This window comes from Chamaea fasciata, unplaced genomic scaffold (genome assembly GCF_029207755.1).
Source record: "Chamaea fasciata isolate MVZ Bird 193981 ecotype frontalis unplaced genomic scaffold, bChaFas1.0.hap1 SCAF_7, whole genome shotgun sequence".
Taxonomy (NCBI): domain Eukaryota; kingdom Metazoa; phylum Chordata; class Aves; order Passeriformes; family Sylviidae; genus Chamaea; species Chamaea fasciata.
Genome location: NW_027094092.1, coordinates 14,876,220 through 14,901,544, shown reverse-complemented (window position 1 = coordinate 14,901,544; position 25,325 = coordinate 14,876,220). Strand labels below are relative to the sequence as shown.

Here is a 25,325-nt window from a genome sequence, read left to right as displayed (position 1 = left end):
TTTGACTATATTGTTTTCATCAGTATTAGTAGTACGCTTTCAAGAAAACATTGAAAAAAAAGCACAAGAGGCTGGTGAAGGATCTGGAGCATGAGTCCTGTGAAGGGCATCTGAGGGAAGTTGGGTGGTTTAGCCTGCAGAAAACAAGGCTGAGGGAGGACGATATCACTGTCTAGAACTACCTGAAAGGAGGGTACAGAGAGATGAGTGTCGGTATCTTCTCCAGGTAAAAAGTGATAGGAGAAGAGGAAGCGGCCTCAAGTTTTGCCAGGGGAACTTTAGATTGGATATTAGCAAAAATTTCTTCACTAAAAGGATTGTCTGGCATTGGAACAGGCCTTGAACAGGTGGTGATGAAGTCACCATCCCTGGAGGTACTTAAAAGCCATGTAGATGTGGTGCTGAGGGACATGGTTTAGTGGTGGACTTGGCAGTGCTGAGTTAATAACTGGACTCAATCTTAAGGCTCTTTTCCAATGTAAAGCATTTTAGGATTCTGTGACTCTAAGGAAAAAACATCTTTCTAGCAGTGTGTTTCTTTGAAGCACCAACAAGACATCAGCTCCCTTGTTCAAACAGTAGGCAAGCGAGTGCTCAGAGCAGAGTTCCTCTGCTACCAGCTCAGACCAATTCTCACCCAGCATGCTTGGCTGCCCCAGCTCTCCACCACTGCCTTCCTCAGAGGTGTCACAGTGACATCCAGCTAACAAGGCTCTTATGTGGAACAGAAATGCATCCTCCTGCTGTCATGAGAAATGGCTTACAGATGAGCAACTGGCATTTAGCAATCAAGTAGCTCAAATTCTCCATTCAGACACACAAAAAAAGCATGTTCCATGCATAATAAAAAAAGGGAAGTGTCATATTTTGTATCACACAAAGACTGAGTACTCTAATTGGCCAGGACACATGCCCAGGATAATAATCCCCTCTCCTGCTGGCTCCATGAATGCACTAATGCTGTGCAGATCTTTAATGCAATAACTGGTTAAAGCAATCACTGATGCTGGAAACACACCAAAGCACGGTAGCAGAGCTGCTGTTCATAATGCAGAATTATTAAAGCACATGATAACACCACGTAATTTAGCAGTAAACTGTGCTTTGCTTTATCTGTAAAACACCGGAAGTCATAAAGTTGGCCATTACCTGTCATAGAGCTAAAAGGCTGAATGACAAATACTATGAAGGGATACAATTTAACAGGAACAGGCAGCAATCAAGACTTTTGTTTTCTTACCTCTCCAAATTCTTCATAGACTTGTTCAATATAAGTGGTCCCCTTCCTTCCCGGAGAGACCTCTCCCTGTATTTCTGACTGATCACTCTCGCTTTCATTTGTCTTCCGGCTGTTCTCCTGTGCTTCATTCTCTGACTCCTCTATGTTGTCTCTCTCTGACTTGTCTGAAAAAGCATCGTTTTCCAAATGGTGGTTGTTCTCCAGGGTTGATTCATTCAACCTGCAATGCACGGTTCATTACTTGCTTCAGTTTGATTTACAAAGCTACGTTGCTTAAGGCTTTTTAACCACAGTAAAAACACCCCCAGGACTCAGAATAGGGCACGCAAACCAGGACAGTCTCAGACATTGATTTCTTGAATAACAAGGGTTTTATCACAGAGAGAGTGAGATATTTTTTCATCAAAATTTTCCCCTCCAAACTGCACTTTGCAAAATGTGCCACTCCATTTACCCACCCTTACACAGCCCTGCTGCTGGCTCTGGATAGGAGTCCAGAGTGATACAGAGCAAGTGCACTCCAACAACTCTACACTGCTGATTAGAGATCTGAAGTATCCATCAGGAGAGACTTTTCCCTTTACGGAAGCCAATCAGTGGTTTGCAGCACATGTGAAAAATACGACATTATGGGATAAATTTTCTTTTCAGCGCTAGTGTTATTTTATTTCAACAGACAGTGGTCCTAAGTCAGACCTACTCTAGAAAAGACAAACTTAAAAACTAATATAAGCAAGTACTTTCTCACACACCATCCACCAGGCTAACCTGGGGAATGTGCCTCCCCCAGATGATGTTGTGTGGAAGAACAGAGTTGAAAGCATGGAGTGGACAATTGCATGCGAGAAGAACTCCCGAATTATAACAGCATCTAAGGGAAAGCATGGAAGTTGTAACAGTCTTTATGCTCAGTGATCCAGACTTTAGAGAATGCTAAAAATTATATCTCAAGTAACCTTCAGCATCTGCATTTGAAAAAGGAGATGAAGTTCATATGACAGAGGGCAAACATGATAAAACCGGCCAGAGGTAAGGTGCTGAAAAGTATTCACTAAATGCACTTTTCTCAAGTGGTATCTATCATGGGAAACAGTTTTCCTTATTCATACATGTCTGCAGACACATTACCTCCTCCATGGCCTGGCCTAGCTCCTATTTACTGAGCTTCTCGGCTTGTCCTTCCTCTGAAAATTTCTTAACTGAGACCTCGTGAAAAATTGCTCCTAGATAGAGCAATAAAAAAAGATTTCCAGCTATACAAAGGGTTTCAGAGGATCTAAACAGGCCCTGCATCTGGAAGAGTTTTGTAACTTCTTCCAGTCTGTATTCCCCTCCGAGATTTCTTAGTACATGGGAATGCTCTGTTAAGCATCAAGCTTCTCTAGGATGGGCATTTTCTCACGAATGCTGGAAGTTCCCACCCTTGCTCCCTTTTTGTTCTTTTCTATTTTAAAAAGATCATTAGGCATTGCTAGGTAGAGTCAGATTAAATTTAAACAAACAAAAAAAGCAACAGAGGAATCAGAAAGCAGAGCTGGCATCAGCTTTTCAGAAGATCTCAACTTACAACTATGCACTGAAATAAACTCATGATTTTTAACTTGCCAAGCAAACCACATTGTGACAGCCACAGTTCAGTTTCTGGCAGAGCTCAGTTTCTAAAATTCTTTTGGAAGTGTCTCATCTAGAGCTTTCTGTGCCTTTTGAAAATCTTTTGTTTAATTCCATTTGTAAATATACATATGTCTGCATATATAAATATATATACATACATATATATATATATATACACACATACATATATAGTATTTATATATATGTACATATACATATATATATAGTATTTATATATACACATGACAAGGTTTTTTTTAATTGACAGCTGTACTGTACCATAAAACTAAGATCATAAAATCAGAGTTAATGACCAGCAATAATAATTTGCTATTCGACATTATGTGTCTTCATTGTTCTAGTGCCAGGATGTTAGGGGGGTTTTTTTGTTTTTGTTTTTTTTTTTGTTTTTGTTTTTGTTTTTTTTTTATCCAGCAAGCAGCAAATGTAATGACTGATAACCAAATACACTGGAGGCATAGATTACACCCACGAATTTAAAATAATAAAGCAGAAAAAAAAGATCAGGAGAGAGCTGTCTGGAAAGATTATCCTACGATTCCTCATCACAGTTGTTTCCTGGATGGTATGTCCAGGAAAATATTAGTTTTTGATCATTTAAATACCTAGTTTATTTCTTAATTTTTCAATGGTCAAGTGAACTTGTGAGTGTTGTCTGTGGTTGCTTTGCCCCCTTTACCGAGTGAGAATCTTCTCCATCGGGAGAAAAATACTTGAAAGAAGAGTTCATTATAAGGCTTTTAGCTCATGGCTGAGAAGTCGCACTTGTTTCTATTTCACATTTGTAAGAAGAGCAAGTTTTCCAGTGTCACCTGCCTCACATTTGGGAAATATTTGAAGTTTAATGGAGTAAAGTACTCTTTTCTTAGTTGTCTCTTACCACCCCCACCCGAGTATTTTTAAGGATTTCAGATTTAGTTCAGGAGGGAAATCAGATTCATATGAAATTCCACTGAACTGTGCACTGATTACTCACCACCACAAACAAGGCAAAACTAAATACATCCAGAGCCACAGAACCACTCTGGGGAACCAAAAGGAAAACAGATGCTTCTCATTCTGAGTGTCAAATATGAGATGCTGAGGTGCATGCAGGTTCTTCCTCCAAAGAGAATCACCACTGAATATGTGTGATATGCTAAAAACAAAAGCCATGCCACGAGCTTGGCCAATCAATCAAGGTAAAGGCTTTCCAAGGGCTTCCAATGAGATTTGGACCAGACTCCAAAAGCTGGGGGGGAATGACTATGCTAAAAGTCAGCACTGGATTTCCACCATGAACTTGGGTAACCTGGCACTTTTCATGGCTAATTTACTGTTTCAGCATATTAGAGTTTTCTTACAGCAGTGCTTTATTCCCTAAGTGGCATTCCTGAAAACATCAGTTGGTGACCAGGACTTCTTTGGTTTGATACTGCTCTTCTACATAAAGCAAAGAAAAAACTTTGGTTCTTGCAAACAAGTGACCAGCCAGATTCCTGGAGATGCTTCAGATAAGACATGGAAGCCACAAGAAATACAACATCATATTAAAAAGAAGAGTGCCTGGTGCCCTAAAAGTCTCTTGTCTAAAGTCACTGATTTACACAGTATAGTACTTAAGCCTTTGATACACTCACACAGTTCTCTCCCTCATATTTATATGCTACTAAAGACATGGATTTTGAAATCACTGTATAATCTTGATTTGTTTCCCAGCAGGAAAGGAGCAGAGCAGCCAGCAGACAAATGCAACTTTGGCTCAACAGAAAATCTGCCTTTGCCAGCTCCCAGGGGGGTTTTGTTCTCCCTATAATATCCATCATCTTCCCTTTCTTTTTCTGTTCTTGACAGAGTAGTTTGGCTAATTTGAAGATAGAGTTAAATGTAATTAACTGCCCCCCTAACAACTGCATGCCAATTTAATTGGTAAGACTCCCTGGAGGGAAAGCATTTAATTAGAATGATTGAATCCCTGTGAGGAAGCCACTGTCACTGGCAAACCAAAACCACTTTGCTCAGCACTTGCACAGTTTGGGTTTTGCATTCTCCCTTATTTAAATGTTCTTTATTCCTTCAGGGATGACAGCAAGTCATCCTCCTGTCCTGCAACCTTCAGACTACCCTGGGCTTTAAGCACTGGGGAGTTTGGATACACACTCCCCACAGTGGTAGGATTCAGAAAGGAGAGTCTGCTGTCCAAATGATCATATGCTGAATGCCCAGCTTGAACCAGACTCAGCTAAAATATGAGCCTATAAGAAATATCTGATTGCAACTCTGTCCTGCTGAAAATTCTGCCATGTGTGCTACTACTACTGAATCCCGTATTTCAAGGGGGCTTTTGAAGTTGGACAACTAAGAGGTGAAATAGAGGCATCACTTAAGCATCATTCACACAAGGTATTCTGAAGAAACACTTTACTAGAGTTTTAACCCTATCTTCTGCATCAGCTCATAGTAGCCATGGGTTAGCCTGAAGGTTCTCAGTGCCACAGGCTCCATTTTAATATTACATATATTTCTGTACACACATCCATCAGCCAAAAAACAAGTCCACTGCATTCTTGAATTCATTATCACAGTGAGCATAGAGACTCCCAGGCATAAGGAAAGTATTATGAAAGAAGCCCATGAGCACAAGTACTAGGGCACATGATGTGGTAAGATAATAGATTTCCTTTTCTTCTCCCACTGCTTTTCAGTAAGGCTCTGCTACAAACTCTAGATAAAAACCCATACAGCAGAACTGGAGAACACATGCTGGGATTACCAGAACCTATCAGGGCAAAGGGCAGACTGAAATGCTGCCATCCCTTTGGTCCCATGGAGCCAAAGAGACCTTCACAAAGAGGACTCAGACCCTTGCTGTTGTCACAGAGACCAAGAAAACCTCTTAAAGGTGAGGTCCTGCTTTGCAAGGCATCATCTTTGCAGACTGCAAGAATTGCTACCCTAGAAACTGCATAACCAATGGTGTGTTGCTGTGAGCTCTGAAAGTCAAATTCCAATCAGCAGAACTAGAAATAGACACTACCTCTGCCAGTTCTCCCTACAAAGGCCAAATGTCCATACCAGGAGGATTTCTGAAGTTGCTTATTCAGCTATAAGCAACAGCAAGGCCTGGGGCTTTTTAATGTGTAGAGAGCTTTGATGTTCCAAAATGCTGCAGTAATACCAGGTATATGAATAGAAAGAAGGCTGTGGGGACTTTTTTCCCCTTATGTAAAAATATGTCTGATTCATCGAGGAAGAAATTGGACACCCCTCAAAACTCCTGCAGAGAGAAAAAGGAATTAAAAAACGAAGGATGCAATGTGTGCACTCTGCTGATTATGACACATTATTACTAGGGAAGAGTACACATTATTAAAAAATAGATCAGACTCAGAGCCATATGTGCTAGCAACACGCAGACATTGTTAGTGACTGTGTCTGTGTAACTACAGCAGCTAGATTCTGCAGTCTTTACTCAGGCAAGCCATTTTTCATGCTGGCATTCCCAGACAGCATTTTGGCCCAACCAGGGGACAGAAGAAAGTTGTTTATGTGCAAACAAACACAGCTGAGATTTCCCCTAGCCTGTGCGTTCAAGCAGTAGGTGGCAACACCAAGCCCATATATTAGTGAGGGATGCAGCAGCAGAACACACAGGCTGGTTTTTAAACAAATCTCCTCAGTGGACCCTGGCTAGCTGATGCTCAAGTTTGAGCCATATGACACCTCTCTGTGCATTAAGAAGTAACAAACAGCCCCATCTTACTGGAAGAACTCCTGGTCTGACATAGCACTGGTGTGCAAGAGGTGGTTGAGCCCTGCATGTGCAGAATCACTGGAGCAGTTCACTTCTCCATCCTTGCCCTGCTTGGAGGCACCGAGCCGGAAGAGGCTGGAGCAACGCAGGGCAAGCTCCAAAGCATCCAGCCAGCATCGGCCTGTGGAAACAAAAGGAATTATTTAAGCATAGCAGAGCAAATAACACAATTCACGCATTGCTTCTCAAAAGCTTCCTGCCTGGGAGTAAAGCTCATTATCATTATCATTCAGGAAGTCACTGTGTAGAATATACTTTTCATATACATAATCCCTAGGTTATCTTACCAGGAATGGTGTGTTTTAGCGGCTGCAAGAGTAACACATCTGCACGGGTGATACAATGGGAAGCTCACCCCACCTCCCTCTTCCCTGACAACATCCCCTTCTGATCTCCCACAACTTACTCACATCCCATTGCCCCTTTCTGATTTAGTCTGAGATGCAGGGAATCTGTGCGGGTACCCGGCTTCCACACCACCCAGCATCTCATGTCTGCAAGTAATACCCTCCCCAAAACACATTCACCCCTTGGCATCCCCACCTCACACACTTCCCAAGGGCAGCGAGATACCAGGGCACTGAGCTGTGTGCGACAGATCCCTGCTTTCTCTGGGATCACTGAACCACAGCCTGCTCAGGGGTCCCATGCTGGCTGTAGTGCTGCAGTAACCACCACTCCAGTCAAGATCCAGGACGGTCAATTTGTGACAGAGTGATTGAGACTAGAGAAAGCTGTCAGGCTGTTCATTTTCCCTCTTTCTCTTTATTTTAAAGATTTTTTTTTCCAGTCCTTCTCTCTGCCTGGTCCAGCAGATAATCTGGGTGGGGCATCTCTTTTTCTTATCTTGCTGCAAAAAAATCTTTACCTGAAGATTTTGGGTCCATTTTATAGAAATTATAAGCATGACACAGAGCCAAGACAAACTGCAGCCCCTATGCACAGCCACACTGGATTTCCTTATGGCCTGCAGAGGTCCCACAGACAGACAGCAAATGAAAAGTACAGGAATCCAAGCTGACCCTTGACTCCTTTTGTAGTGATCCATACAAGGCTACAAAGCTGAGTGTTAAAGCCCAACCACCACAGTGCTGGAGCTGCTGTACTCCTGGAAGCACCTGAAAACAGCCTGCTTCTGTCGTGCAGTCATTAATGAGGCCAGGGCACCTGCAAATTAGCTGAACATTCGAGAATTGAAGTATCAAGGGAGTGATCCTCTAATTTCAAGCTTGTAAAACAGAGCTCTTCATTACACTTCTCAGAATACATTTCATAATAATTAGAAGTGTGATTGAGAGGCAGTGAAGGAAACAAAGGATTTTGCTTGAGCAACGGCAAGTGCTGCAAACAGCGTTTCCCTGGACTGCATTCATTCCTGGTCCCATTTGGCAAAATTTTCCATTAGATTCTTTTCTATCACAGAGCATCAAGCACATGCATAAATCTCATGTGGGATCCTGCTGCTCTCCTGGGCAGAATTCCCATCAACTTCAACATGGCCAAAATTTAGTTCTGTAAGGTCAATGAGAGTTTAAAAAAAAAATCTAGAACATTTTTATGAAGAAATATTTATAAATTCGAGTGGTTTTCAGTGCTTGCTTTGATACAAAGCTGCAACCAGTAAAATAAAAGTATCTCAAATCTTTGAAGAATTGCACTTGAACATTTAACCACAAACACTGCAGAGCCCCACTCATTTATTCTAATTTTATCCAATAAATTTCTTCAGCATCAGCTTATGATTTATTAATAACATCACAAATAATGGTTAATAAAAGATTAGAAAGGTTGAAAGCTGTTGGAATTGATTTCGCACTATTTTGTATTTAACAAATATTCTTGCATTAAGGCTTTACAGGCAGAGATTTATTCCCTTCTTTCTATGTGGAGGATTTGCATGGATAACCCATTAGAGTTAATGGTTGCACTGAGCACAAATTCACCTCCTCCTACATATCCCTTCTCCCCCAAACCCACCACTATGCAAATCTGTTACAGGCTGTGCCACACAAGGGAGCACACTCCTGCTCAGGCTCCCTGCCTTGATTCTCCTTTGCTTTTAAATTTGCTTTTCTTTTCCAGCTCTGCAGAGCGAGAACTGTGTGATTTGACATTTGGAAATGCTGCATATGTCAAGATATTTTTGTATTAAATAGGCTGTTAAAATCAGGTGCTTTGACAGGTAGGTTGATTTGTAGCAGCATGAGCCCTTTGAGGCAGCACCGAGGTCATCTTCTCCGTGCTCTGCGGCACTCATTATCCTATGACAGCTGAGGCAAGGGTGGCCCCAAGTTTCTCTCAGACATCCCCCATTCCTGGGGATTGTAGACAGAGCAGCCCATGCTCGCCATGACCCATGGGCAGCTCTTTTATCCCCACCCCACTGCCACAGGTGTTCACCAGTACTGACATGACCTTACAGGCTTGGTCAAAATATTTGGGGTTCACCACGTCACCGGAGGAAATTTCTACACAATGTATCTAGGGTTTCCATCTCTTCAGCTAACTCCCTGGGAAATATTATCAGAAACTTGAATCTTTTCTGAAGCTTTATTCAAGGAGCTTAAATTTAAAAAAACCCCAAACCATTAAATATTCATTTTAATAGTCCCAGGCAGATATCCAAAGCTTTAGAGGAACTTGCTGTGCATCAGCAGTCAGCATTCCTTGTGCCCTGCTGCAAACAGAAATGGCATCAGTGTACACCTTTGTTTTCACATCTAACAGAAACTGAACAGAAGGGATGCAGAGCATCCCCAAGCGCAGAAATGGGCCTTCAGCCATCAGGTGGTGCTGTGAATCCAAACAAACATATGTCACTAACCCAGATGTAAAATACAGGTTTACCTCTGGAAATAAAAAGGTTACATTCTCCGCAAGTCAATGGTGTGTTAATTGCAGCATAAACCCATAAAATTATACTCTCTCAATTACAGGGATTGCACACAAGATAAACCTGTTTCCTTGCTAAAGGCCTGTATGAAATGTTTTTACACCTCAGTGACCTTTCTATTGAGCTGTATTCTTCTGAATTGTGAAGATGATACAAAAATGCTAGCATTTGGATTACTTAATTGCTTACCTGACAAGTCTACTCACTCCCTCAGGAACTGCAGAAATGAATGTGGTCACATAATTAAAGGCTGTCACCTACAGTCACAGTACAGCATGAAGGCTTCATGGCTACCTCAATTCTCACATGTTCTAATTTTGAGTGGGTGACTCAAGTAGGGTTTTTTGTATACAGGGTAATTAGACCAGAAAAGAATGTAAGACGTGGGTTCCTTCAGAGAGGAATGGTAGCCCAAAAGGGTGCATATGAAAGATGAAAAAAAAAAAAAAAAAAGTTACAATAATATTCTTTTAGGAGGTTTGAAGTTGCGAAGTAAAAACTACAATCAATTGTCAGTTATAATTTTTCACAAACTGTGGCTTAAACTGAGCATATGTTTAAATTCTGAAGAAAAACACAGAAGTATATTGCCAGCTTGTGGCAGAACCTCCCTACAAAAGATTTTAAGCTCTTCTCAAATGAAATGATATAGAAACAGAGAATTGTTTACATTGGAAAATACCTCTAAGTCCAACTGTTAACTCAGGACTGCCAAGTCCACCATTAAACCATGGCCCAAAGTGCCACATCTGCACGTCTTTTAAATATTTGCATGGATGGTGACTCAGCCACTTTCCTGGGCATCCTGCTCCAGTGCTCATCCACTGAGCAGGTCACCTTGCCATAGAAGGAGATCAGGTTGGTCAAGCAGGACCTGCCTTCCCCAAACCCAGGCTGGCTGGTCCTGATCCCTTGGTTGTCCTGTACATGCTTTCAGGTGCAAACAGGAATCACTATGGCTCCTTGCAGGACACTTCCTGGGCAGGGCACTGCTGGCACCATGAAGAAACCTGGAGGCTGCACGGCTCAATAGCAGCAGGCATGTGCTTGAACCAACTCTTTTTTTTTTTTTTCACAGACAAAAGGAGCTACTAAAACCAAGAGACAAAACTAATTTCTTCTCCCTCTTGGAAAAATAACCCAAAACAATAGAAGGTTCTTATGCTGCTAACCTAGGTTCAGTTCAAAGACAAACTTGAGTCTGTCCTAGTCTTTGAAGAGATCTGAAATTACAAAAATATCTCACAGGACAAAAGCAAGCAGCACAGAAAACAGTAAGCTATTCAATTTTGAAATTCTTTGCACTCACCTAGAGCAATTCATAATCTGATGTGCCAAGTCTATCTGCCACATTTTGCAGCAGCTGGTCACGGAGGACACAGCCAATGTTCTCTCAGCACTCACCAGAAAGAAAAATCTGCTCTAGATGGAATCACACCATTACACACACAAATATCAGTCTGCAACTATGCTTCTCTTCCACTGCATTCCTGTAGCTACAGAACACCTGGGATGAATCTCTTGCCAATTAAAGACTTCAAAAGCCTCACACCGAGCAACCACACATTCCTCCAGAGAGGGATCACTAAGGGAATATTATTCTTCTTGAATTATTAAAGTCCTCCAGCTTTGGCCTCATGCCTCACACTTACAAGATAGATGCTTTTAAAAATCAACCTGAAGTAGATTGTCACCTGGAAATGATGAATTCTTGCTCAAGTGCACACAAACCACGAATTGTGAGGAAGAGGCTGATTTGGTTCAGTCAGTGAACATTAAGGTCATCGTGTTCAGCTGACTGCTTGTTTTGCTGCACCACTTGGGTGCCTGCCTGCATGATTTCTCGCACTTTGGCTGTCAAGATGCAAAGATGTGAGCTCTCAATTAGCTGCAGGTGCAATTTATGCAGTGAACTTAATGAAATCTTGTTGCAAAAGCCTGGATTTTAAACCACTGTGAAAGGTCTAAGGAATATGAAACTCAAACATAAAGATAAAAAGATACTCTATTTTCTGCAGAGCTGCCAGGACCCAGAGTTGTATTTCATTGTTAACTTGGTTTCAAATTGCAATCTTGCTTGTGGTTCTTTGCTTCTGTGCGTGACCCTTATTTCAATAACCTAATTTCCTCCCCAGATGAGAGCATCAGTCTGGGGGGAAGGGCCAGATGCCTAGAAAACAAACACCACCACTGTAAGCTAGACCATCAGGATTTCCACACAACTGCATCTACATCAGGCAACAGAAGCTACCCAAAGCATACCTGAAGGAGAGGGCAGACATAAGGAATAAAATGTAAATTTGGTTTACAACTCCACTGTTAAGATTTTAACCCTTGGTAATCTGCCACTTTGAATTCCATTAGTAGGAATACGCCCTGTGGCAGCAGTGCCCATGGCAAAGTGGAGATCCTGACTGTGAGATCTAAGCAGGTGACTTAAAATGTTAGGACACAACAGTTAGCTCTCAGAGGTAGCTCCAGAATGGTCTTGGGGACAGACTGGGACAGAATTAAACTACTAATTCTAAATATTCTTCAACACAAATCTGAAACACAGACACAGACACTGATTTGGAAAAAGCAGTCTTCTTTTTTCAAACTGCTAAGAAAGAAAGACCCTGCACTTGTACAGGTTGAGCCCTGTAGGCTGACATGACCTTTCCAGAGGTTGATGTTTAAAACACATCAAAAAGCAGACTGCTCCTCTGGTCTGTCAATGTGAAATCTGCTGTAGCCAGGCAGCGCAGTTCTGCCGATCGTCCAGAAGTCACAATCTTAAATACTACCAACAGTCTGTCACAGATGGTACAGCAGAGGGGAAAATGGGGATTCTGAAATGCTCAGAGGAAAAGTAGGCCATGTAACTGCTGATCATGATATAGTTGCCTGGATGTCTGAACTGTACATCTAACATATGCTGCAACTCACTATTTCCCAGCAAATCCACGAGTTAGTTATATTTGCCAAAAGCTTTGTTGTTCATTTTCCACTACTAACACGGGAGACCGTGTTAAGAAGAACACGGCCAGGACACCTTTTCAGAGATGCTGTAGATTCACAGAGTATTGCACTATGGGGGAGATGTGAACACACTACAAATAGACACAAAGGCCCAGATCCCACCTGCCCCATTTGTCTCAGCAGGCTTAGCTCGTTTTACCTCAATCTCCTGTCTCTCTTGGATCCTCTAGGTTTGTCCAGTGTGTGAAAGAAATGAAACAAACTCAGGCACACCCTTTTGGAGATGCCTCTTTACAACAGGTGAAGCAATGCAACAGCCTAAAACCATTTCAGTCCTGTCTTCTGAGCTTAAAATCAAACCATATAAACTGCAAAGCACAAGCCTTAATTTCCTGCAGTTTATACAGAATTCTTTAAATGTAGTAGTTTCTGTTCCTTGGGTCTTCGTCTGCATATGTTTTACATGACCTACTGACATTAATCCTGCCTCCAAGTCACTCATCTCCAAGTCTGACACTCATGTGTTTGGCCATTTGTCAGGACGTGTTTGGGAGGAAGCTGTTCTTCCCTCTTGTCTGTAGATTCACATCCTGCCCTTCCTACACAAAGTATGGCCACTTTCCTCAGCTCACTGACCTCAGCTGTGAAGTCAAATACTCTCATTCAGCTGAAAATTACACCATTTTTCATGCTAATATTTCTGGTGCAATTCAGTATCAATTATTTTTGTGAAGTCTACTGCTAAATGGACAGATCCCAAAGCTTCGGCTTTCATGATCACCTCATCAGACTCAGGATCTCCCAGGCATAGTGTGGGTGCTCCAAACTTGTGCAGGTGGCTCTAGAGCACTGCTAGTGCTGTGTAAGAGCTTGTATTTTGTCTTGAACCAAAGGCCCTAGTTACTTTATACATAGACATTTAGGATATCTGATTGAGAGGCACCTCAGTTCCTCCTCCTTCCCTTGATTACATTAGCCTTCCATCTAACATTAGGACCCCACTGGAGAGAGGCAGCAAAGTAAAGGAAAACCACACTAAACCAAAAGTAACTCTATTTCGATCTGCCTGGCCTCTGCATGCTTCCCAAGAATCCTGGCCAACATCTTGGCTTTCAAAATGTGTCCCAGCAACTCACTATTTTAAGCTCTTTTGACACTGGAGACACGTAGTAATTCACTGGGCAGAAAACTCCCTGCAGGCATTTCAGCACTGAAAATTCTCATGTGCCAGGTATGGTCCCTTTTGTGCTTTTCCACCACGTGTTGTATGACCCAGACAGAGATCACAGCCAGAGAAGTTTTACCTCTGATGATCTCTTGGGAGCTATTCTATCTTAGGAGGCTTTATGGGTAAGGTTAGTAAGAACAAATCTAAAGCTCTTCTACTCCATGTAACTGGCCTATGGCAGACATCATAAAAAGAGAGAGTAGAAGCTCAGCCACAGGTCTCTTTGCCAGGCTGCCTCCAGGGTTTAATCATTAATAATTAAATCAGTGGAAAGACGAGTGCATGGGTCTCTAAGGAAATAATATTTTATAAAGTCTGGATTGACAGACAGTTGTTGAAGCTATTTGGTTGCCTAAGAACTCTGTGGGACTGTTCTGTATATCTGTTCTGTGGGCTGTGTGTATAACCAGGGTTTGAAATACTTCTAATTCAGCAGCTCTACCCTACAGCATTATTTTTTCCCCACAAGAGATTATTGCATCTATCTCTTTCTAGGCAGGTGATATTTGGAGCCAGGTTAGAATCCTGTATTCCTTTACACAAATAAGCTACAAAAGCATAATATTTTAGGAAATAGATGTGCTTCTATGGGTCTATATAAGTTCTGCTTATTTTCATATAATTTCACTATACTGACATCTGTGAGCAGTTGTCAGCGTCAAGATGGTGTCCCTCACTATGAACTGTCCTCTTTTCACTGCAGGAGGAAAATAGCACAGAAGTCTGTCATGAAGGAAGGTTTCCTCCTAATCTGTCATGTCAAAGGTGCATTTGCATTGTCTCATTTCCATCCCTTAGGAAAATGTAAAACCTAATCACTGGACCAGAAAGACACAACTTGCAAAGCCCATTTTGCTCTATAAGAAGTCCTTATGTCCCTAAAGTTACTCTAGATGAGACCCAAAGGAGTATATGGGATAGATGAGCCCCCTTGGTGGGGTAGGTGAAAAATATCCATAAAATGAACAGCGTGGGTTAATTTGCTATGAAAAAAAACCCTAGAGTAGTCTGAAGGTCAAATGGAATGAAAACATGTTTTTAATCTTCTTACCTACTTATAAATCACTGATATTTTAGGTCTGCTGAAGTAATTTACAGAGATTTTCACATAGCAAGCTGGCATGTCTGTTATATATTGACCTAAATTTACTTTCCATAATTTTATGAATTCCCAGAACACTATTTTACATGTGGAGTCACCAGCATCTGCACCTGCTGTACTGCAAACCACAGCACAAATAGTTTACAGCAAAATTCAGGTGGCTGAAAGACATCTATTGGCAGCTCTTTAATATTACCACACCATTTTCCTCCAACATATCCCTCTCTAATATAAGATATAGGCAGATAAGACAAGCATCACTGTGAAGCATTTTAAGTGGATGTTCTGGTGGCTGCGCATCTCAAATCCTGTAATAAAGCCAAAATGTGTTGCATAGAAAATTGGTGTGTTCATAACTTTTATGCTCCTCTTCCCTTTTATGTAACTTTGCTTCTGCAGGCCCAGGTTCACAAGGAACACGTCAGAAGGTGCCTTTTTTATGCTCTTCAGTTTGTACACATCTCATTCAGATTCTTCATTTCAGTCCTTGTTCAAAATTTTTGCAAAGCCTCCTTGTCTTGATAGTATCTTTTTACTTCCTTTTCTTTCCTGCCCTATGGTCTTGTTCAATTATTGTTGCAAACTTCAGACATCCACCTAATCTTATGCATACTCGATTACTGCTTCCCCCCCTCAATTTCCTGTATTTACCAGATCCATGGATCTCTTCTGAGTTAGCTTTTATTTTTCACACAACTTTTCAGTTGTGTTTCAGAGACTTTTCAGAAGTCTTTGCTGAACTGAGAAAACAGAACCCTTTTCATACCAGTTTTGGGACCAACTCCTTCCATCCTTTAGTTTATACTGACTTAGTTCTAATTGGTTTGCCCCAAGCCTATGTCCTTCTTCCACACACATGGCCAGAGAGGTGGCTGTTCAGTGAGGGCAATGAAATGTGCCTGGGTGAGCCACCATTTTTTTTTCTTTTTTTTTTTTTTTTTTTTTTTTTTTTTTTTTCCATCAACCTGTTTTCTTAACTAGCAGGAAGTATGCAATCTGGAGAAAGCAAACAAACCCCCAAACTTACCATCTGATTCGGAGGCTGCTCTGAAAATCAAGTAGCTGCTGGGAAGAGGCTGAGTGATGGAACCGACATTTTCTCCCTTTGGTCCCTGGAAATGCACACAAACAGAAAGATGTAAGGCACAGAAGCAGCAATGGACTGTTCAGTGTCTTTCCACCCTTCCCAGGCAGTGTCTGCACATTTGTGGTAGGAAAGAAGGCAGGAGAAGACGGAGTAATTTGGAGAGACTCATTAGTAATCACGATATTGCTGCTGCAGCTCCAAGGCAGTAATGAGCTCCTATGAAAATGGGGCTTGGTCTAACCTATGCTCAGCCCAAAATCTGCTATGTTTATTCTGACATGCAGGAGTGGAAAGATCTTATTGCTGTCACTTGGGACAAAATCAGTCAAACCTTTGTGCAACACCACAAGGAACTGCTCCATGAGGTGCACATAGAGTCTGCTTGCAGCCAGACACACTCGCAGTGAAACACCCTTCACAGGCCACCACAAAAGCACCAGAGCCACACCTCATGTTGTGAGTGCCTCCAGCAGAGAGGCAACAGCAGCTCTCCTGGAAGTAAACAAAGGGGAAACTCCATCCTGAGTCTGTGGAAAGGTGAAGAAGAGAAAACCACAAACTGAGGACCAAAGGTCCCCTAACACGGGCACATTCTACTGGGTTGCAGTCCTTCACCATAAATCCAGAGAACCCTTATGCTGTGGCACCTGGGGTGACAGACACTTCAGGCTTTGCTCATTTGATGCCGCCTTTAGTCCAGAAGCCGCGGCAAAAAAAAAAAAAAAGAAAAAGAAAAAAAAAAAAAAAAAGAAAAAAGTCTTGTAAACATCCTGCCACCATGCTTTCAACAGGACTCCCCAGAAATGATGCCCAGGGAAGCAAAGTGCATCCTGGATGAGACACTTCTTTGAGCAGAACTCCTTGATCTCCTCTCTGTTTCCTTCTCCTCTGAACTGCAGAAGATGCTAAGAAAAAACAGTTCCTGTATGCAGTGAACACAGCTTCATACTCTAAGTGACCCAGCCCCCTCCAGCTCCTTCTCTTCCTCACTTTGTAACAAATAACATAAAAGCATGTCCTTTTTCAAATATGCAGACATTATGTCAGAAATAAAAGCAGGGCAGAATCATCACCAATACTCGTGTGACCACTATGTCACCTGTAGGGGGGAGCAAGAGGTTTTCTCCAGGATGCTCCAATATATATTTCCTTGACTTTCTACAGAATATCACACAAAGCTGAAAATCTGTAGGCAGACTTTTGCAGTTTGACTATTACTCTCCTCCCTTACATGGGCCATTGTAGTATCCAACCATATTCCTTGAAGGAAGGATTTCTACCACCCAGTTGATAAGCATGCAACTGTGACTGCTATTGAAAATTGCTCCTGTACACAAGTGCTTCACAGTTACATAGTGGTTTTATATGGATTTTTGTTTTTAAGTTATGCTCAGAAAAACAAAACTTGGACAGAATTAGGAGTAGGGAAAGGATCAAATTTTATCTGAGTGTACAAAGATGAAGTGTTGAGAAGACGGCAATCTCCAGTCAAGTTTTTTGCCTTCACATTTACAGGGTTCCTCTGCTGCCAGGAGAAACTGGGATCCTTCTTACTCACTTTTTTTTCCTCTCCCACAAGAGGTTCACAAAATTAAGACTGTTTAAAGGTTTAATAGTCAGGACTGGCAAAGTTGAGATTTGATTTGTAAACCAGAGCAGAGCAGCTTAAGACATTACTAGTGAGTGACATTAATGCAACCAGGCATCATCCCCCATGGCACTTTTCCTTTCAGTTGCTTGCAGCTGAGCAGGGTGTTGGAGAACTACTGATAACACCATTACTTGTGTTTTTAGTGCAGAGGTGGGTGGATATTTGCTCTGTTTGAGGAAAAACCCCACAACCTTACAGTACAGATAGAGAGAAACAGTATTTTTTTAAAAAATGGGGGGGGGGGAGGGAGGAAGAGGAGATGGGAAGGAAGGGATAACAAGATTCTAACAGGCACTCAGGCTGTTAGAAACAAAGGGAAAAAATCTCCTTAACAGTATTGTGGATAACGACAAGAATGAAGATGAAACTGTTGTGTTCTGGAACGGAATAACAACTAGAAAAGCAGCAGTGCAAGACCATTACTAGCACTTTTTCTTCAAAGGAATGACTCAAATTCTTACAAATCAACACAATTAAAATTATACATTTTACCAGATGCAGTGGGTCTGACCCCAACTTATTTATTGTTCTAAATAAATGTCAGAACAGGCTGCAGATAATGAAGGCTTCCCACACCACGCTGTTCAGTCAGCTTCAGAGCAAGCTTGAAGGGAAATACTCCAGGGAAATATTCCAGGACATCTCTTGGGACAGGCAGGCAAACCCTACCAGCTGATAGCTCCACACTCCCTCTGTGAAGCAAGAGGACAGACACCCACACCCTCACATGAATCCCTAGGCTGGCATTCCCCAGTCTCCTGCAGCCACCTCAGCAAAATGTCTCTTCCCAGGAGCAGTGTGGGATCACACTGCCTTTACACATTGGACAAAGTGCCTCTGCAGCTGCATTTGGAGCATGTGGGGGAAGCTTTTCTTACTGCTGCTTGCACTGCTGGCTGATTTTGGAACCTTGATGGTTTTGGCCTTGGGTTTACAAAGGCCTGGATGGAACAAATAGATAAAAGGTCTAATCCATGTGCACTGCAAAGAAGTTTCAGGCTGAAACTCTCAAAAAGGCAGGGAAGCAGTACAGAATAAAGAACTCTTTCCCTCAGCAATATCCTTCTAAGACAGCTCTAGACCCCAGAGAGCTTTATAGGAAAAACAATACAGTGCCTGTACTTAGCTTTCAGCTATAAGCCATGGCCTTTACATCTTTATCTTGAAAGGTGCCCCAAAATCTCACCCTGCTCTAACTGAAGCTAAATGCCTGCACATCGAATTTATTTGGCTAGTACTACCATAAAGGCCTATGGCAGTGCCTGAACCAGACATCTGTTCCAGGGTTGAACCCCAGAGATAGCTCCAAACATCTGCTGGGCAGCCAGGCCAATACGTACAAAGATATTCAGTAATTACCCTGAGTAAACTGCAAATCCACTGAGGAGAGTGAAAGCTGGACCACCGACTCTAATCTGGATAATCCCTGAAAATTTCACAAGCCATTTTGGCCACGAATGAAAGTTGTTTATCCAGATCTTATTTCTATTGTGATGGACAGTAGCTTGGGCTTTTTGCTAAAGCTCGGGTGAATCTATGTTTCATGAGAAACAGACTTTCTTTGCATAGTTATACACAGCCAACATAGATCAGTCAATTCTGCTCCAGTTGCTTTAAAAAAGAGGCTGTGAAACGACATAAAATAAAACAGTATTTTTAGCAGTTTCAGCCTTAAACTGTTGACAGAGTGTAGACAGTCTCTTTGACATCAAGCAGCTCACTGGTGGATTTCTTCCTGATGTGTATTTTGGTGTTTACCTCATGGCTGAAAGCACCTATCACACACAACAATCCAGGCTGAACCCAGGTTTCAGGGAGGATCCTACTATGCAGCTCACATGTGGCTTTCTAACAGTCTCAAAAGACACAGAATATTACTTTGACTTTAAAATTTAAACCTCTTTGGACTTCCTCTAGTACACAGACATTTTCAGATATATACTCCCTTCATGTTTAATATACTAATTCTTATTTCTATCACGTTTCCTCAAGAGACACAAGAATTAGATATACATATTTAAATGCATACACATATTGATAAAACCTCCTCTTTCTTTGGGATGCTTCATATCAAAGGAAGGGCATCCTAGTGCAACACTTCAATCTGTCAGCAACTCTGCCTTTCAGCATCTGACTGCACTTTTGATTCTATTTTTCACTACCTCCTCTGACTGTGCTTCTCAGAAGAATTCAGTTGACCTGTCAACTCACAAGGAATGTTTTTGTTGAACAGACAGGAAATCATCAACAACCTTCTTGGGTGCATCTTCTGAATTTAAAAAGCATCAAAACTCTCAAAACTGAGTAAGAAGCAAGGTAGCAGCAAAACCTTTGGAACTTCAAGGAAAAGCAATGCATTTAGGCACAAATCAGAGCAGGGCTGCTGGCAGAATCAGCAGCTCTCACCCCTGGTTACTGAGGTTAATTTTAATTCTCTCCTCCTACCTTATTAAAAATGGAAAGGCTTTTCATAGCGATTGTATAGCTGTGTTTAAAACTGTTCAATTTACTGCACAGATGAGCAGGAGTGTGTCTGCTTGATCTGCTCCCACAGGGCTTCTCCCTTTTGTCAGAACTTCTGATGCCATGACAAGTGCTTTCAATGCTCTCCCGTGAGTCTTTCCATTTCCATTCCCTCTGCTGACCACCTTGCAGCAAGGCATCAGCTCGTGATGCCTTATTTACACTTGTGATGTCTCCTAGAGAATTTATGTCTGCAATAACTCTGGTTTTGTCACTGCTTCTGACAGGGAAACAAATACCAGAACATTTAAGTTTTGTCTTCAGGGTATCCTAAAGATGTGACTCTCAGTGCCTCTCAGGAGGTACTGAGACCTTTCTCTTTGCTCATAGGCATTACATAATTTTTTTTCTTTTTTTGACTATCCTTAAAGAAAAAATGAAAAAAGAAGACAGTTCTTTAAGATCTGCAGGGAGTCATTTCAAGAAGTGTGAAAGACTATTAATCATTTTTGCTACAGGGAGATCCAGAGGTTACTGCAGGAGCCACTGTGTGTACAGGAAGGGCTTTTCTCAGCCTAAAGAATAACTCAAAATGAAGTGGAGAAAATCCTGCTATTTCCATTTCAAAGAAGAGACAATAAGGGCTATCTGAAGCCACACTTTTGCGCAACAGTCAAGGCTTGAGCTGAACACTGAGTTGCAAGTCCACTGCAAACAAATCCAAACCTCAGAGGCATTAGAAGAAAAGAAGTCAAATTATAAACCTGCTTTTTTGTCACTTGGCCAACCATCTCCCAGTACTGTGTGAAGCACTTGGTGCTTTCTGTGTCCTTGTTTTGGGGACTTTAATTAACTGTGTCTATGCCAAACTCCTTTTAAAGATATAGGTCATGGCTTGATATTAGCTTCTAGGTATTGAACTTCTTTTCCTGCACCAACACACTACCTTTTTCCTCAGACTATGCAGGCATCTATACACTGAGAATGATACATCTGTGGAACTAATCACAAGGCCTGTGTCTCTTTGATGTCATTCAATGATCAAGCTTTGGTATCTTTAATCTTTTTATGCAGTCAATTTGCCACTGCTAACAGCAACTGAATAACTAAATAATATCAGTGCTAGGCAATACCAGTGCTCAGAAACTTCAGTGACCAAGAAGAGGTCGTTGGACTCATCAGGATTGGTACCTTTACAGCCCAGATGGATTGATCCAAAGGATGGAAGAGTTTAAAACAGAAGCCATCCTTTTTGGAGGGTCTCTCGATCAGCTCACAAGAATGGAGCAGGATTGTCCCAACCCACTGTCCAATCTTTGGCGTCTTGTAAATGAGCAGCACTCCTGGTTTCAGGACACACCAGAGTCTGGTCCAGCTCTTTAGAGTCCCACGGATCTGGGGGAACAAAGAAAGTTGCATTTACATTGCTCCTTAGAAGAAACCCAGCACTTATTCTGTGTTTATACAGTATTTCCAGTATGTTTATTCCAAGGCTGCACCATGATACACTTCCTAACGAAAATACATTGTGTTCCCTGAACAGTCCTAGGGACCTCACAGCAAAATCCCAGAATTTGGAAATCTGGCTATCAGAATCCTGTCTTCATATTTTTATTACTGGGTTAATATTCATCCTATTTTCATTACTAGCTCAATGTCAGCAGCTTGATTATTTTTTTAGGCAATCAGCACTGCTGGCCGATATGAGAGTGGTCTGTTAATAATCATGGAGGACATGCCAATTAGAATATTGTATATAAAAATGTTATAGCTAGTCTAACTTGACTTATAAGTCATTTTAATAGTGTTCTGCAGAACACTGCTATTAATGGGTTTTGTCAAATACCCCATTTTTAATAGTATTGTCTCCAGCTAGTTTACTTCCCTGTCGAGCTCAATGCAGCTCCCTCTTGTATAGAAGACATTAAGTCTGATAAGAGACTATTAAAGATAACAACTTTTGAATGGAGAAGTTTCTCAGTAAGGTTAGATATTGCCTAAGGTCTTCCTGCCTTCAGTGTGCACAGGCCAAACCTCAAGTCCTTTCTGTGTTCTATTTTTATTTGTAGCTCACCAGAAATTTCCAACCACAGCAAACATGCAACAGGTATTCTGTGTTTTCAAAAGTCTCAATATTTATTTTTCATTAACAGTAAACACAACAATAAGACTTTGCTGCCAATCTAACTTCTCAAATAAACCTCATGCACGTCACTTTTCTGACCTCTAATAATAATTGCAGAACAATGTTGGAGGTTTTTACCACTAACCAAATGCAACTGTACTGTTTAATGAGATCCTTAAGTTACTTTGTTTTTCTTAAGAGCTATATGTTAGGCAATGTTTGGAAATTAGGTTTTGCTAATATAAAAGGTTCAACCAATTCACTATTATTTGAGAAGACTAAATGGCCCCAGAGGAGGAGAAAACCAGGGCTCATCTCTCAATGTCAATCCAGATTTACTCTGCCACACAGAAGTTTCAGGACTTCAATGAGAAACTGTCACTACCAGAGTCTGTGCACGAGAAGAAATTGCAGTTGTCATCAGGTAAAATATGTTTCATTCTGTGCTGTGACAACAGAAAATCCAATTGTCAATAGAACAAGCTGTATCTGCCCATTTTCAGGCTGTTACTCAGTCTATTCCCTCTTCAGTACAAAACCACATTTATGGGAAGAGGCCAACAAAATCTTTCAGACGGGAACAAAGAGAGAAACCTCATCACTTCCCTTTGTACTATGCCCTTTTGGAGTCCTGGTTGCTGCTTAAGAACATAAAATAGACCAACTGAGTTAAGGTGGAAAGTAGATAAGCACAGTTCCACTTTCATAGCAGCTATTTAAATAAAGCTTGAGTTGAAGCTTGAGTTGAAGTTACTTTACAGTAACTTCAATTCAAAACTATTCCATCTTCTTTCACTTAAAAAAGTGATAGTGCATACATCTCAAGACACATAAACTACTTCACATCTCACTTATTTCTTCCCACAGCCTCAGAAGAAATGGTCTGTGTCACATACCTTCAGCCAGTCTTCTGTGATCACCACACTGGGATCCTTCAGAGCACTGAAGAGTTGTTTGGTAGCTCTTTTCTTCTCCTGTCTGTAATTTTTTTTTTGTACCTGGTTGGGAACAGAGAAAATATAGTAGTTATAATCATGGCCTCTTTTTGGGGAGGAAAGAACATCATGCATTAAGGACGGTTATGTATAGCACAGCAAGAACTTGACCCAGCACAGGTTTCCCAGAAATGAGCACAAAGAAGAATAAAAACATGAGAGAACTGGCATTTTATTTGCGCCTGAAGTTCCATTAAACACAACCTAGTTTATCTTTTCTTTGGAGGGAACAGAAAGAGGCTGGATACTCAGTCTTCCTCACCCCTCAAAGTCAAGAAACAAAATCTAATTTCATTCACTTACAGTTTTGGTTTGGTAGACAAACAAGTGTTCAAGCTACAATTCGCTCAGATTGCTTAGGCAGGTTGTCCTAAGAACATTGAAGGATTACAGTCCTCTTGAGATGCCTAATGGCTCCAGAACATACAAACACAGTGAAATAATTACACTGATCTGTTCTGCTTGCAGTATATCATCTAATCCTGTGTATTAAGCCTGTAAATGTCCTTGGCCTATAATGACTCCTAGAAGATTGAGAGGCTTCTCTGGATCTTGAGAAATGACTCTGACTTGTTTCCACTGGTTTGTTTGGAAGGTACCATTTGTTTTTAAAAGAATGTCAGCTGATGATGACCTGAGTGCTTTGCACATACCTTCAGTGTTTCCTTCTTCGTGAATTTGGCTGTGGGAGATACACACTCTTTGTCAGACCCATTACAAAGCTTATATTCGATCTAAAAAAAGAAGGAGAGAAGAAAATAGGAATGTGTTAACATGAAGATGTTCAAGTTATGCTCTGATAAAGTGTTGTTTATAACTTTCAGGAATCCATGAAGGAGCTGATTGCAGACTTCAGCAGTGGAACACTAAGCAGGTGCACAAAATGCATATCTACGGTGCAGTCCAAACTTCCTTTTTATACCCATGGCTGGTTGGGAAATTCCCCACCAAATTTTTTTGGTATTTCTCCCATGCAGACATTAATCTTGGTTTTAAAAAAAACTCAAAACAACAAAAACCCCAACAAAACAATTAAACAAAACAGAAAGCCAAACAATTATTTCTAATTTTAAAAACTGCCCAATGCTGTTCAGATATGAAAGCCTTTCAATTACTAGAATAAAACTTACAGGGAATTTGTTATAGATTTTTCAGAACTAGACTCGATACTGGAAATGACTGTTGCACTGATGGAAATGTCCAAAAACATGGGTGGGAACGAAATGACCTAATGATGTTACAGATAATACAGGAAATCACCTTCATCTTGGCTTTGCAAAGTGAAGCACAAAATCAAATAATGTTTGATAGTGTCAGTGCTGTTTAAATTCACTTTCAGAAACTACAGACTGATCTCATGACTGTGCTGATGGGATGCAGAAATGCTTTACTTTCATTAGGCGTAATGACAGCATTACTGTTACCAAAATGAAGTAAGCTTAGAAAGTGCAGCTCTCCAGAGCCCAGCTCACAACAAGGACCCCCAGAGTGGAAAGGTTCTCTCAACAAATGGTACAAAACCTGGGCAGGGTTAGTGGTGAAAGAATGATGGTACACTCTGGACTCTGCTGCTTTTTATGTGACCTTGGGGAAGTTACTTTCTCTCTCTGTACCTCTCTTCCTTTCAACCTTTCATGTGTCTGATGCATTCAGACTGTGATCTTTTAGGGTCAGGCTCTGACTCTCCCACTCGGACACGACGGTTTTGTAAGAAAAGCCCAGCCCTCAGCTACCTTGATTTAATGAGTGTGACACAAAAATGAGCTGTACTAAGGAAAAAAATGTATCAAATATATTTCCCATTTATAAATTCACTGCTATGATGTGAAACAAACCCACTGGGCTCTCAGAATTTGTCTTCTTTATGTCACAAATTGATGTAATAATTTTACAGCACCTTCCATTTCAAGACACCCACTTCCTTTTTCCCTCTCAGTGACACAGAAATCTCTCGGGCTACTACAGCCACGAGCTATGCTGTGCATTAGTGTGAGCAGGAAAATGTTTAATGACAGCTAGATCAGTCCTTTTCACATGACTCAGAGAAAAATACAGAAATGCATGACCAGATCACAGCAAACAGCCCATCCACTATGCCTTGGAGACTGGGGCAGGAGCAAAAATGGGAGAGAAGGGTGCCTGCTCAACTGAG

The 25,325-nt window shown here is 41.3% G+C and overlaps 1 protein-coding gene across 5 annotated transcripts in view; it reads right to left on the bottom strand.

Annotated features, from left to right (window-relative positions):
• OSBPL5 (oxysterol binding protein like 5) overlaps nucleotides 1–25,325 on the bottom strand; it is a 137,571-nt gene that overhangs the window by 22,478 nt on the left and 89,768 nt on the right. For all 5 annotated transcript variants that reach the window (XM_066187677.1, XM_066187674.1, XM_066187673.1 and 2 more), the window contains 6 exons: nucleotides 23,827–23,907; nucleotides 23,075–23,176; nucleotides 21,245–21,448; nucleotides 15,880–15,964; nucleotides 6,618–6,789; nucleotides 1,241–1,460 (listed from right to left, as the gene is read on the bottom strand). In XM_066187677.1, the coding sequence (XP_066043774.1) occupies nucleotides 1,241–1,460; nucleotides 6,618–6,789; nucleotides 15,880–15,964; nucleotides 21,245–21,448; nucleotides 23,075–23,176; nucleotides 23,827–23,907 (864 nt within the window). The remainder of the gene's footprint in view (nucleotides 1–1,240; nucleotides 1,461–6,617; nucleotides 6,790–15,879; nucleotides 15,965–21,244; nucleotides 21,449–23,074; nucleotides 23,177–23,826; nucleotides 23,908–25,325) is intronic.